The 12,798-nt window shown below is 37.3% G+C and overlaps 1 protein-coding gene across 3 annotated transcripts in view; it reads right to left on the bottom strand.

Annotated features, from left to right (window-relative positions):
* Positions 1 to 12,798, bottom strand: part of SENP1 (SUMO specific peptidase 1) — a 58,073-nt gene that overhangs the window by 15,180 nt on the left and 30,095 nt on the right. For all 3 annotated transcript variants that reach the window (XM_082851129.1, XM_082851128.1, XM_082851127.1), the window contains 4 exons: positions 10,260 to 10,298; positions 9,321 to 9,405; positions 8,938 to 9,093; positions 7,931 to 8,062 (listed from right to left, as the gene is read on the bottom strand). In XM_082851129.1, the coding sequence (XP_082707255.1) occupies positions 7,931 to 8,062; positions 8,938 to 9,093; positions 9,321 to 9,405; positions 10,260 to 10,298 (412 nt within the window). The remainder of the gene's footprint in view (positions 1 to 7,930; positions 8,063 to 8,937; positions 9,094 to 9,320; positions 9,406 to 10,259; positions 10,299 to 12,798) is intronic.

The following is a 12,798-nucleotide window of genomic DNA, read 5'->3' on the forward strand; positions in this document are numbered from 1 at the left end:
AGAACAACAGAATACACTTTCTTCTCAAGTGCTCATGGAACATTCTCCAGGATAGACCATATCTTGGGACAACAAATGTTTTGGGACAACAAAAGCCTTGGTAAATTTAAGAAAATTGAATCGTATCAAGTATCTTTTCTGATCACAATGCTATGAGACTAGATATCAATTACATGAAAAAATTTGTAAAAAATAAAAACACATGGAGGCTAAACAATACACTACTTAATAACCAAGAGATCACTGAAGAAATCAAAGAGGAAATCAAAAAATACCTAGAAACAAATGACAATGAAAACACGATGACCCAAAACCTATGGGATGCAGCAAAAGCAGTTCTAAGAGGGAAGTTTAGAGCAATATAATCCAACCTCGAGAAACAAGAAACATCTCAAATAAACAACCTAACCTCATACCTAAAGCAATTAGAGAACGAAGAACAAAAAAAACCCCAAGGTTAGCAGAAGGAAAGAAATCATAAAGATCAGATCAGAAATAAATGAAAAAGAAATGAAGAAAACAATAGCAAAGATCAATAAAACTAAAAGCTGGATCTTTGAGGAGATAAACAAAATTGATAAACCATTAGCCAGACTCATCAAGAAAAAAGGGAGAAGACTCAACAGAATTAGAAATGAAAAAGGAGAAGTAACAACTGACACTGCAGAAATACAAAGGATCATAAGAGATTACTACAAGCAACTCTATTCCAGTAAAATGGACAACCTGGAAGAAATGGACAAATTCTTAGAAAAGCACAACCTTCCGAGACTGAACCAGAAAGAAAGAGAAAACATAAACAGACCAATCACAAGCACTGAAATGGAAATTGTGATTAAAAATCTTCCAGCAAACAAAAGCCCAGGACCAGATGGCTTCACAAGCAAATTCTATCAAACATTTAGAGAAGAGGTAACACCTATCCTTCTAAAACTCTTCCAAAATATAGCAGAGGGAGGAATACTCCCAAACTCATTCTAAAAGGCCACCATCACCCTGATACCAAAACCAGACAAAGATGTCACAAAAAAAGAAAATTACAGGCCAGTATCTCTGATGAACATAGATGCAAAAATCCTCAACAAAATACTAGCAAACAGAATCCAACAGCACACTAAAAGGATCATACACCCTGATCCAGTAGGGTTTATCCCAGGAATGCAAGGATTCTTCAATATATGCAAATCAATCAATGTGATACACCATATTAACAAACTGAAGGAGAAAAACCATATGATCATCTCAGTAGATGCAGAAAAAGCTTTTGAGAAAATTCAACACCCATTTATGATAAAAAGCCTCCAGAAAGTAGGCACAGAAGGAACCTACCTCACATAATAAAGGCTATCTATGACAAACCCACAGTCAGCATTGTCCTCAATGGTGAAAAATTGAAACCATTTCAACTAAGATCAGGAACAAGACAAGGTTGCCCACTCTCACCACTATTATTCAACATAGTTTTGGAAGTTTTAGCCACAGCAATCAGAGAAGAAACAGAAATAAAAGGAATCCAAATCAGAAAAGAAGAAATCAAACTGTCACTGTTTGCAGATGACATGATACTATACATAGAGAATCCTAAAGATGCTACCAGAAAACTACTAAAGCTAATCAATGAATTTGGTAAAGTAGCAGGATACAAAATTAATGTACAGCAATCTTTTGCATTCTAATACACTAATGATGAAAAACCTGAAAGAGAAATTAAGGAAACACTCCCATTTACCATTGCAACAAAAAGAATAAAATACCTAGGAATAAACCTACCTAAGGAGATAAAAGACCTGTTTGCAGAAAACTGTAAGACACTGATGAAAGAAATTAAAGATGATACAAACAGATGGAGAGATATACTATGTTCTTGGATTGGAAGAATCAACATTGTGAAAATGACTATACCACCCAAAACAATCTACAGATTCAATGCAATCCCTATCAAACTACCAATGGCATTTTTCACAGAATTGGAACAAAAAATTGCACCATTTGTATGGAAACGAAAGACCCTGAATAGTCAAAGCAATCTTGAGAAAGAAGAACTGAGCTGGAGGAATCAGTCTCCTGGACTTCAGACTATACTACAAAGCTACAGTAATCAAGGCAGTATGGCACTGGCACAAAAACAGAAATATAGATCAATGGAACAGGATAGAAGCCCAGAGATAAACCCACACACATATGGTCACCTTATCTTTGATAAAGGAGGCAAGAGTATACAATGGAGAAAAGACAGCCTCTTCAATAAGTGGTGCTGGGAAAACTGGACAGCTACATGTAAAAGAATGAAATTAGAACACTTCCTAACACCATACACAAAAATAAACTCAAAATGGATTAAAGACCTAAATGTAAGGCCAGACACTATAAAACTCTTAGAGGAAAACATAGGCAGAACACTCTATGACATAAATCACAGCAAGATCCTTTTTGACCCACCTCCTAGAGAAATAGAAACAAAAACAAACAAATGGAACCTAATGAAACTTAAAAGCTTTTGCACAGCAAAGGAAACCATAAACAAGACGAAAAGATAACCCTCAGAATGGGAGAAAATATTTGCAAACGAAGCAACTGACAAAGAATTAATCTCCAAAATATACAAGCAGCTCATGCAGCTCAATATCAAAAAAACAAACAACCCAACCCAAAAATGGGCAGAAGAACTAAACAGACATTTCTCCAAAGAAGATATACAGATTGCCAACAAACACATGAAAGGATGCTCAACATCACTAATCATTAGAGAAATGCAAATCAAAACTACAATGAGGTATCACCTCACACTGGTCAGAATGGCCATCATCAAAAACTCTACAAACAATAAATGTTGGAGAGGGTGTGGAGAAAAGGGAACCCTCTTGCCCTGTTGGTGGGACTGTAAATTGATACAGCCACTATGGAGAACAGTATGGAGGTTCCCTAAAAAACTAAAAATAGAATTACCATATGACCCAGCAATCCCACTACTGTGCATATACCCTGAGAAAAGCATAATTCAAAAAGAGTCGTGGGGGCTTCCCTAGTGGTGCAGTGGTTAAGAATCCGCCTGCCAATGCAGGGGACATGGGTTCGAGCCCTGGTCTGGGAAGATCCCACATGCCACGGAGCAACTAAGCCCATGCGCCACAACTACTGAGCCTGCGCTCTAGAGGCCGCGAGCCACAACTACTGAAGCTCTTGTGCCTAGAGCCCATGCTCTGCAACAAGAGAAGCCACGACAATGAGAAGCCTGCGCACCGCAACGAACAGTAGCCTTCACTCACCACAACTAGAGAAAGCCCGAGCACAGCAACAAAGACCCAATACAGCCAAAAATAAAAACAAATAAATAAAAATATTTTAAAGTAAAAAATAAAAAACAGAGTCATGTACCACAATGTTCATTGCAGCTCTATTTACAATAGCCAGGACATGGAAGCAACCTAAGTGTCCAGGGACAGATGAATGGATAAAGAAGAAGTGGTGCATGTATACAATGGAATATTACTCAGCCATAAAAAGAAACGAAATTGAGTTATTTGTAGTGAGGTGGATGGACTGAGAGTCTGTCATACAGAGTGAAGTAAGTCAGAAAGAGAAAAACAAATACCGTATGCTAACACAGATACATGGAATCTAAAAAACAATGGTTGTGATGAACCTAGGGGCAGGACAGGAATAAAGACACAGACGTAGAGAATGGACTGGAGGACATTCACTTTGTTATACAGCAGAAACTAACACAACACTGTAAAGCAATTATACTCCAATAAAGATGTTAAGAAAAAAAAAAAACATGTTAGAAAGCCTATTGTATGAACAGGCACTGTGGCCTACTCTTCTTTTAGGAAAGAGAGCAGAGAAAGGGTAGCCTAATGGCTTTCTGTACATATCCCAAAGACAGGACTTCTGGATTTTACTTTCCTTATAAACTAAACCTGATCCCTTTCATTTCTAGGACCTTATACTCCTTGTCTATAAAACAGTAGAAATAACGTGTCAACCACCTTCTTTTGGAGAAAATTTTAATGCAGCCTATAAAACTGACATGAGAAATGAAAAGAAAAGAAATGGTTATTAATGAAAATATCTGTTTGCGGGAAGGAGAATAGCAGTGAAGAGAGAGCAAATTACTTGCAAAAGATTGAGAGTTCACAATTAAGAAATGGAATTAAGTATTTTAAAATGATTATGAATAATTAAGGATATCTACTAATTCCCCTTCAGAATGGTATTAGCTTCTCAAGGGCAGTAATTCTAAAAGCCTGAGAAATGTGGTACTTTGAAAATGGTGCTTTTTAAAATAGTTAAAATAGTTATTAAAGTACTTATTATAACAGTTCTCATCATCATCATGGACATGTGAATTTGCACCTGCTTTCAAGGTTAACATTATTCTGAACTCAGAAGACAAGTACTCCTTACAAAAGTTATGGGTAGGTGTGGTAGAGATAAAGTAGGCAAGGAATCTTTCCTTTCCCTTGTCTCTTCTAAGTAATGTAATTTCCATGAACTTTGTTTGGTAAAAATCCAGCCTCTGGTGGGCCCAGGGAATGGAAAATATGTCCTGATGAATGCTGCCTCTGTAAGGGAGCTCACTGAGGTAATACCAGAATATATAGCAAGAACTCAGCTCATATCCTACTCATTGCTGCCCCCTAGAAGGTTCTGTATAATTTACAACAAACACGAGCTACAATCCCTATAGAATAACTGACTCTTTCCCATTTAGCAGTGGCAGTCAAGAAATGGTAAAAGACCACAGATTAATACCTCCAAATCAAAAACACTTAATTGGTGGATACTTATGACTGTTCTTGATTTTCATTTTGCCCTTTGATTTCGTGAGCTCTTTTTTTCCCCTGTTATTTGACCCAATGTTCTAATATCACTATTCTGAGCCACAAGAAGCAAGGGATGTTTCCCCTAAAGCAAGACATCAAACCATAATTTCTTTACTATTCTTTGTCAAAGATATTATTCAGGGAGTGATGAACTTCTGAAATTTATATCTTATAAACTCACCAATGGCAAAGACAGTAGGGTTAGTTCAGCTGGCCCCATAGAAAATCAACCTACTGGACAAGACATGGTTCTCAAATCCTATACATCTAATCCTAAAACGGGATCCAATTTAAGATTCTGAGGCAGTATGACATAATAGATAAGACCCAATGCTTGGGTCTGAATCCTGCCTCTGCTACTTACTAGTCACGTAACCTTGCAAGTTTCTTAATCTTTCTATGCCTTGTTTCTTTATTAAATGGAGATGATAAAATTACAGTATCTACCTTCAAGGGTTGTGGTGACTATGACATGAGTAGAACAGATAAAACACTTAGAATAAACCATAAACAAGACGAAAGACAACCCTCAGAATGGGAGAAAATATTTGCAAATGAAACAACTGACAAAAGATTAATCTCCAAAATATACAAGCAGCTCATGCAGCTCAATATCAAAAAAACAAACAACCCAATCCAAAAATGGGCAGAAGAACTAAATAGACATTTCTCCAAAGAAGACATACAGATGGCCAACAAACACATGAAAGGATGCTCAACATCATTAATCATTAGAGAAATGCAAATCAAAAGCATAATGAGGTTATCACCTCACACCGGTCAGAATGGCCATCGTCAAAAAAATCTACAAACAATACATGCTGGAGAGAGTGTGGAAAAAAGGGAACCCTCTTGCACTGTTGATGGGAATGTAAAATGATACAGTCACTATGGAGAACAGTATGGAGGTTTCTTAAAAAACTAAAAATAGAACTACCATATGACCCAGCAATCCCACTACTGGGCATATACCCTGAGAAAACCATAATTCAAAAAGAGACGTACCACAACGTTCACTGCAGCACTATTTACAATAGCCAGGACATAGAAGCAACCTAAGTGTCCAATGCATAGAGAAGATGTGGCACATATACACAATGGAATATTACTCAGCCATAAAAAGAAACAAAATTGAGTTATTTGTAGTGATATGGGTGGACCTAGAGTCTGTCATACAGAGTGAAGTAAGTCAGAAAGAGAAAAACAAATACCGTATGCTAACATATATACATGGAATCTAAAAAAAATGGTTCTGATGAACCTGGGGACAGGACAGGAATAAAGATGCAGACGTAGAGAATGAACTTGAGGACACGGGGAGGGGGAAGGGTAAGCTGGGACGAAGTGAGAGAGTAGCACTGACATATACACACTACCAAATGCAAAACAGATAGCTAGTGGGAAGCAGCCACATAGCGCTGGGAGATCAGGTAGGTGCTTTGTGACCACCTAGAGGGGTGGGATAGGGAGGGTGGGAGGGAGACGCAAGACGGAGGGGATATGGGGATATATGTTTACATATAGCTGATTCACTTTGTTATACAGCAGAAACTAACACAACACCGTAAAGCAATTATAGTCCAATAAAGATGTTTTTTAAAAAAAAGGTATTTGGGGGCTTCCCTGGTGGCGCAGTGGTTGAGAGTCCGCCTGCCGATGCAGGGGACACAGGTTCATGCCCGGGTCCGGGAAGATCCCACATGCCGCGGAGCGGCTGGGCCCGTAAGCCACGGCCACTGAGCCTGTGCGTCCGGAGCCTGTGCTCCGCAACAGGGGGGGGCTACAACAGTGAGAGGCCCACGTACCGGAAAAAAAAAAAAAAAAGGTATTTGAGTTCAAAAAACTACTGCATAACATGAGGTAAATGCCCAGCAGACGTTGGCCAATATTAGTATTTGGAAGGTTTTAAACATACAAGGCCAGGATACAGGTACCTAGAATATCTAGTGCTTACTATATTGAGCATCTAAAACGTATCCATAGCTATGAAGCTTGAGTACACCCAAGATATCAGGCAGGAATGCTCCTAGTGGGCCTAAGAAAGGAGGCAGGTACTTAGGGAAAAAATCCCAACCCAGCTCTCTTTTGCTGTGAAAGTATCCTTCCTAAGCCTGTAGGCTCCTACAGGTTTAGGAATAGGACAGATCAGTTTAAAGATTCTAATGTAACTAACCTACATAAAATAATTAGAACTCTCAGGAGCTGAGAGCCATACCCTTTTTTCTTTTTTAACTCAATACATCAAATATTTAATAATGTAACTTCTATGTCAGTTTAAAAAATAACACGTATAAATGTAGACTATTTTAGAAAGCTTCCCACTCATAACGTAAATGACCTAAGTAGAGACAGAAAGGGTAGTAGAAATGGATTCCTATATGGAAATCCCAAAGTATTCCTTCATGCTGCAACATGGTCAGCTATTAAATATTTGCTCAAAAGATGTGAACTGCAGGGCAGGTGGTGCCTTAAACAGAGCGAGAATACCAATAAGCGAATGTCCTCTCCCTCAGCATCCAAATCTTCAACACATGAAAAGACACAGACCTACTGGAGAACGGACTTGAGGATATGGGGAGGGCGAAGGGTGAGCTGTGACAAAGCGAGAGAGAGGCATGGACATATATACACTAACAAACGTAAGGTAGATAGCTAGTGGGAAGCAGCCGCATAGCACAGGGATATCAGCTCGGTGCTTTGTGACGGCCTGGAGGGGCGGGATAGGGAGGGTGGGAGGGAGGGAGACGCAAGAGGGAAGAGATATGGGAACATATGTATATGTATAACTGATTCACTTTGTTATAAAGCAGAAACTAACACACCATTGTAAAGCAATTATACCCCAATAAAGATGTCAAAAAAAAGAGATAAATCAGCAGTTCTCAGACATTAAGGTACATTAAAAAAACACCTGAGATGTTTGTTTAAAATACATCACTCTACCACACTGCCTCAAACTTATTCAGGAGAATGGAGAGGCCTGTGAGAGCTGATTCTGAAGCAGGTCATCCAAGGACCACACTTTGAGAAACAGTGAAATAATACCTTTCGTTTCCACTTGATGTTCACTTACTCTTTGAATATAAAAACGAGTGTGAGATTACCTCATCATTGAGCCAGTTCAGATGGTTTAGAGTTTGAATATCTTTGCGTGTAATGGTCAAGCGGAATGCTTCACTCAGAACTTCATCCTGGTTCCCATTACGAAATACATTCTTTATTTCTTTCTCCATTTCCTAGGGAACCAAGAAGTGTCAGCGATCAAGCATACATGGCCTTAGACATAGCAATCTCTCACCAAGCTCCATGAAATCCCTAGACTTAAATCAACTATTTACTTCTAACATTTTGGTTTCTATTCCTTCCAGTAATCTCCCTGATTACTTCCTTCCATCCTAGCTTGTCCTCCCTTCTCTGTTTCAGTACATTTCAGACCCTTGTTTCACATTATTCCTGAAGTCTGAAATAACCTTTTGCTGTCAAATTTCCTAAGTTCATGAGAAGACCTAATTATATTTTATACCTTTGGTCCAAACAATTTCCTGAGAAATAGAATCTTTCTTAAAGGCAATAAGGAAATAAAGGTAGTGAAGTCTTTTAGAAACATTTTCCTAGAAAAATTTGTTTTACTTTTTTAATGTAAAACTGTGGAATTCAGCACAACTATAATAAATGTGTTACACTCACCAGCTATATAATAGTTTTTCAAACAGAAGAATGAATTAAGGAACAGATTTTTAAATGTATGCAGACTTTTATGTATTTTCCAAATTTTTAGTCTGTGTTTTATTGCTTAAAAAAAAAGGTAAGGCTCAACTTACTATTTGATATCAAAGTACCAGACACATGCATTAAGTAAAAGTGCACATGAAATGAAACACAAATTTATTAAATGCTTTTTTACTGAAGTCACTATAAGTCACCTATAATTCTTTCCTGAATTTTCAATAATCCTTTAAAAATAAAGCCAAGATTGGTATGCAATACAAATGAAAGCAGGAGTATGCAATACAATTTAAATACCAGATTACTTTTATGTTTGAAATTTGTCCAAAGAATTCTCTCTAAACACAACACTTGCTAGTGTAGGAATTTAGAGTATATAGTTTACCTCTGTGATTTCAGGAAATTCATCTTCGCTCTCCGTTAATTTATGACCTTTTTTTCCTGTTTCTTGGGCGATCGTGACAGGAATCTCCTTTTCAAGAGGCACACGAAGATGCAATTCTACTGAATCATGTACTGAATGTTCTTGTTCCTGCAGTCTCTGAAAAACAGAGCTTCAAAATAAGTGGAATAAAGAAATCTACTATTGTCTATGTACACTAAGTAGTACTAGCTGAAGAGACCAAGAACATAGACCACTTATCATACAATGCTATGCTACCACACTATCTTGCAGTTACAACTTTGATCCCAAATCCAGGTAACCTTCTAAAATTAGTTTCAACCTGGATGTGCTGTTCATTTATTATCTCAAAAATATTGTTTTACCTGGTTTTGAAGCTGTAATGCCAGTGCTTTCTGCTCTTCAATCTGGCGCAATCTTTCCCGTGCTCGAGAATCATAAACACTAGTCCTTGGAAATGAAAAGGAATGTGACACAAATGCAGACCACTCTCTCAGCATCAAGAACATTGCTGACGCACAATGAGCATTAAATATAAAACCCTCAGAGAGAAAGTCTAAAATCCTTATACTAACTTATCACTACATTTACTTTAAGACAAAGTGAAACCACGTGGTGTTACTGAAATTATCCTATTATTTTTTGTTGAAATAATGAAAATTACTAGTTTGTTGCTAAACATGAACAAGTGACTGTTGTGTTCATAAATGTGGAGTCCTTTTTTAAAAACATGCTTCTAAGATTATGGAAAAAGTGAAGCTTCTTTCTAGAAATCCAAAAATGAACCTGAATCCCAAAGAAGAGAATAATACAAGATATCATCGAGGTTTTAGTTCAAATATTGTATTTATGATCCAGAAGAAGAAATATGGGTTTCTTTTTTTCTTAAAAAAAAAATCAACTAGACCGGGGGTTTGGATAACTCAAAGTGAGTCCTTGAAACTAGAGACTAAACTTTCAGTGATTTCGCAAGCTCCAGAACTAAAGATTATTCAATAAATTAGTTTTATCAATGTGAAAATAAAGGCACTTACTTTCCTTTCTATATAATAGCTAACTTTGAAATATTTTTCCAATTCAGTTGAGCTTCAACAATTATTACAGATTTAATAAACCTGAGCATAGATATGTCCCAACTCCAACCGAACCTTTAAAACCCAATAATTTAGAAGTTATTTTCTATATAGACAAACACAGGAAATTTTTACTGACTAAAAATAGGTAGGGTGATTGGCTAATTGATTTCTTCTAACTGAAAAGAAAGTGACAGAGAGGGAAAAATGATACCAAAAATAATAACTTACAATTCTTTGATCCACAGCTCTGCCTGGAAAAAAGTAGGACTATGGGTGGGAAAAGAAAAATGTGACAAATGAGCAGGAGACGTAAATGAAAATCAAATATTTTCATCAAGAAAACCAATTATTTAAACAGTTTATAAAAATGCTTTACAACTATGCAATAAATAAAAGGACCTAAATTACATAAAACAATTCTAACTGGGAAGTAAAGGAATACAAATATGAGTCATCTGCACATGTACAGTTAAAAAGATGACCCAAAATTCAGCTGAGAAACTAAGTTTAGCATGCTCCTTACTTGGAAGAGAGACCAACACAATGTGAAAGAGTACATCACTTGTCAAGGCAATATATTAAGCTAGAACGTTCCTCTTTCCAAATGGCTCAGATTGACAGATTTATTAATGGTTTAAAAAAATCTTATGGGTTCTTGGACTTCTCGTAGGTCTACTTGAGTAAAAATACATTCAACCACATCACGTCAGATACTGAAAATCCCCCCGCCACAGAACAGCCCATATCAAATGGATAATGAGCCAATGAACCAAAGCGGATAATCAGCAATACAACTCCATTCCAAAGATGAAAGGTTAGTTCTACTCCATGCAGCTCTTGCTGACAACCCAAGTCAATAGTGCTTAGCAGAGTCACAGGTATGCTCTCTGTTCTAGAGCCTTTTGCTCTTCTCAGACTTTCTTGTCTCCTTTCTTATCTCCTTGCCCCTAACTGAAGGAGTTCTCATAGAACCAAATTAAAGAAGAGTGAACAGTTTTCCAAAGAAAACTTTCAGATATGTAGAACAAGTAAACAGAGCATCAAATTGGCATTTAAGAGACCAGTATCTCCTGGAGCTGCTCTGTGACCTTGAGCAAGTCACTTCCTTTCCATGGGCCTCAATTTCTGGGTTTGTAAACATGGAGATTAGAGTCCCTTTCAGTTCTTGAATTTCTACAGTCTGTCCTGTAAAGGCAAGAATAAGGGCTCAGACATTATCCCCTTGTTCCTTAGCCTAACTTCTGAGAATTAGTATTCCCAATCATCCTTAGTTATGGGTTTTGGTGATAAACTTGCTGTTCTATTACCTCCCCACTGTCGGTAGCCTACCTCCTTAACACAGTGAACGACTGATGTAACAGCCAAGAAAGAAAGTCACAGAGATCAGTGGAAGCACTGTGAGGAACTACTTAGTGTGGGATACTAAAAACAAATGAACGTGAGAATACATTTATTGAACAATATAATGAAGTGACAAGAATCACACAGAATTTCATGGTACCGGATCATGCTATTCAAATTTGTCTGCTCCCCTTAATAGAATATAAACTTGATGAGGATAGGAATTTTTCTCTTTTGTATTTACTACTGTATCCTCTGCACCAAGAATAGTGCCTGACACATAGCAGGCAGTCAGTATTTACTGAATAAATAAATAATGTAAGGGCCGAGCACTTCTCTTTAACGGATCAAGGTATCTGCTGGCGCAGGAAAGCAAAATGCAGAGTAAAAAGCAAAATCTGTTTGCTTTTCAGAGATTATACATTACTTCTCATATAATTGAAGCAATAATAATTACAGCTACTTACTGAGCACCTACTTAGTGCTTTATGTATAAAACCCTCTTTGGGGGGTTTTACATATTAGTTAAGCCTCACAATAATCCTCAAATTAATTAAGACTCAATGAAAAATCTGAAAGTGAAATCAAGAAAACACTCCCATTTACCACTGCAACAAAAAGAATAAAATATCTAGGAATAAACCTACCTAAGGAGACAAAAGACCTGTATGCAGAAAATTATAAGACACTGATGAAAGAAATTAAAGATGATACAAATAGATGGAGAGATATACCATGTTCTTGGATTGGAAGAATCAACATTGTGAAAATGACTCTACTACCCAAAGCAATCTACAGATTCAATGCAATCCCTATCAAACTACCAATGGCATTTTTCACAGAACTAGAACAAAAAATTTCACAATTTGTATGGAAACACAAAAGACCCCGAATAGCCAAAGCAATCTTGAGAACGAAAAACGGAGCTGGAGGAATCAGGCTCCCTGACTTCAGACTATACTACAAAGCTACAGTAATCAAGACAGTATGGTTCTGGCACAAAAACAGAAAGATAGATCAATGGAACAGGATAGAAAGTCCAGAGATAAACCCACGCACATATGGTCACCTTATCTTTGATAAAGGAGGCAGGAATGTACAGTGGAGAAAGGCCAGCCTCTTCAATAAGTGGTGCTGGGAAAACTGGACAGATACATGTAAAAGTATGAGATTAGATCACTCCCTAACACCATACACAAAAATAAGCTCAAAATGGATTAAAGACCTAAATGCAAGGGCAGAAACTATCAAACTCTTAGAGGAAAACATAGGCAGAACACTCTATGACATAAATCACAGCAAGATCCTATCTGACCCACCTCCCAGAGAAATGGAAATAAAAACAAAAATAAACAAATGGGACCTAATGAAACTTCAAAGCTTTTGCACAGCAAAGGAAACCATAAACAAGACCAAAAGACAACCA

Source organism: Leucopleurus acutus (genome assembly GCF_964270905.1).
Source record: "Leucopleurus acutus genome assembly, chromosome: 11".
Taxonomy (NCBI): Eukaryota; Metazoa; Chordata; class Mammalia; order Artiodactyla; family Delphinidae; genus Leucopleurus; species Leucopleurus acutus.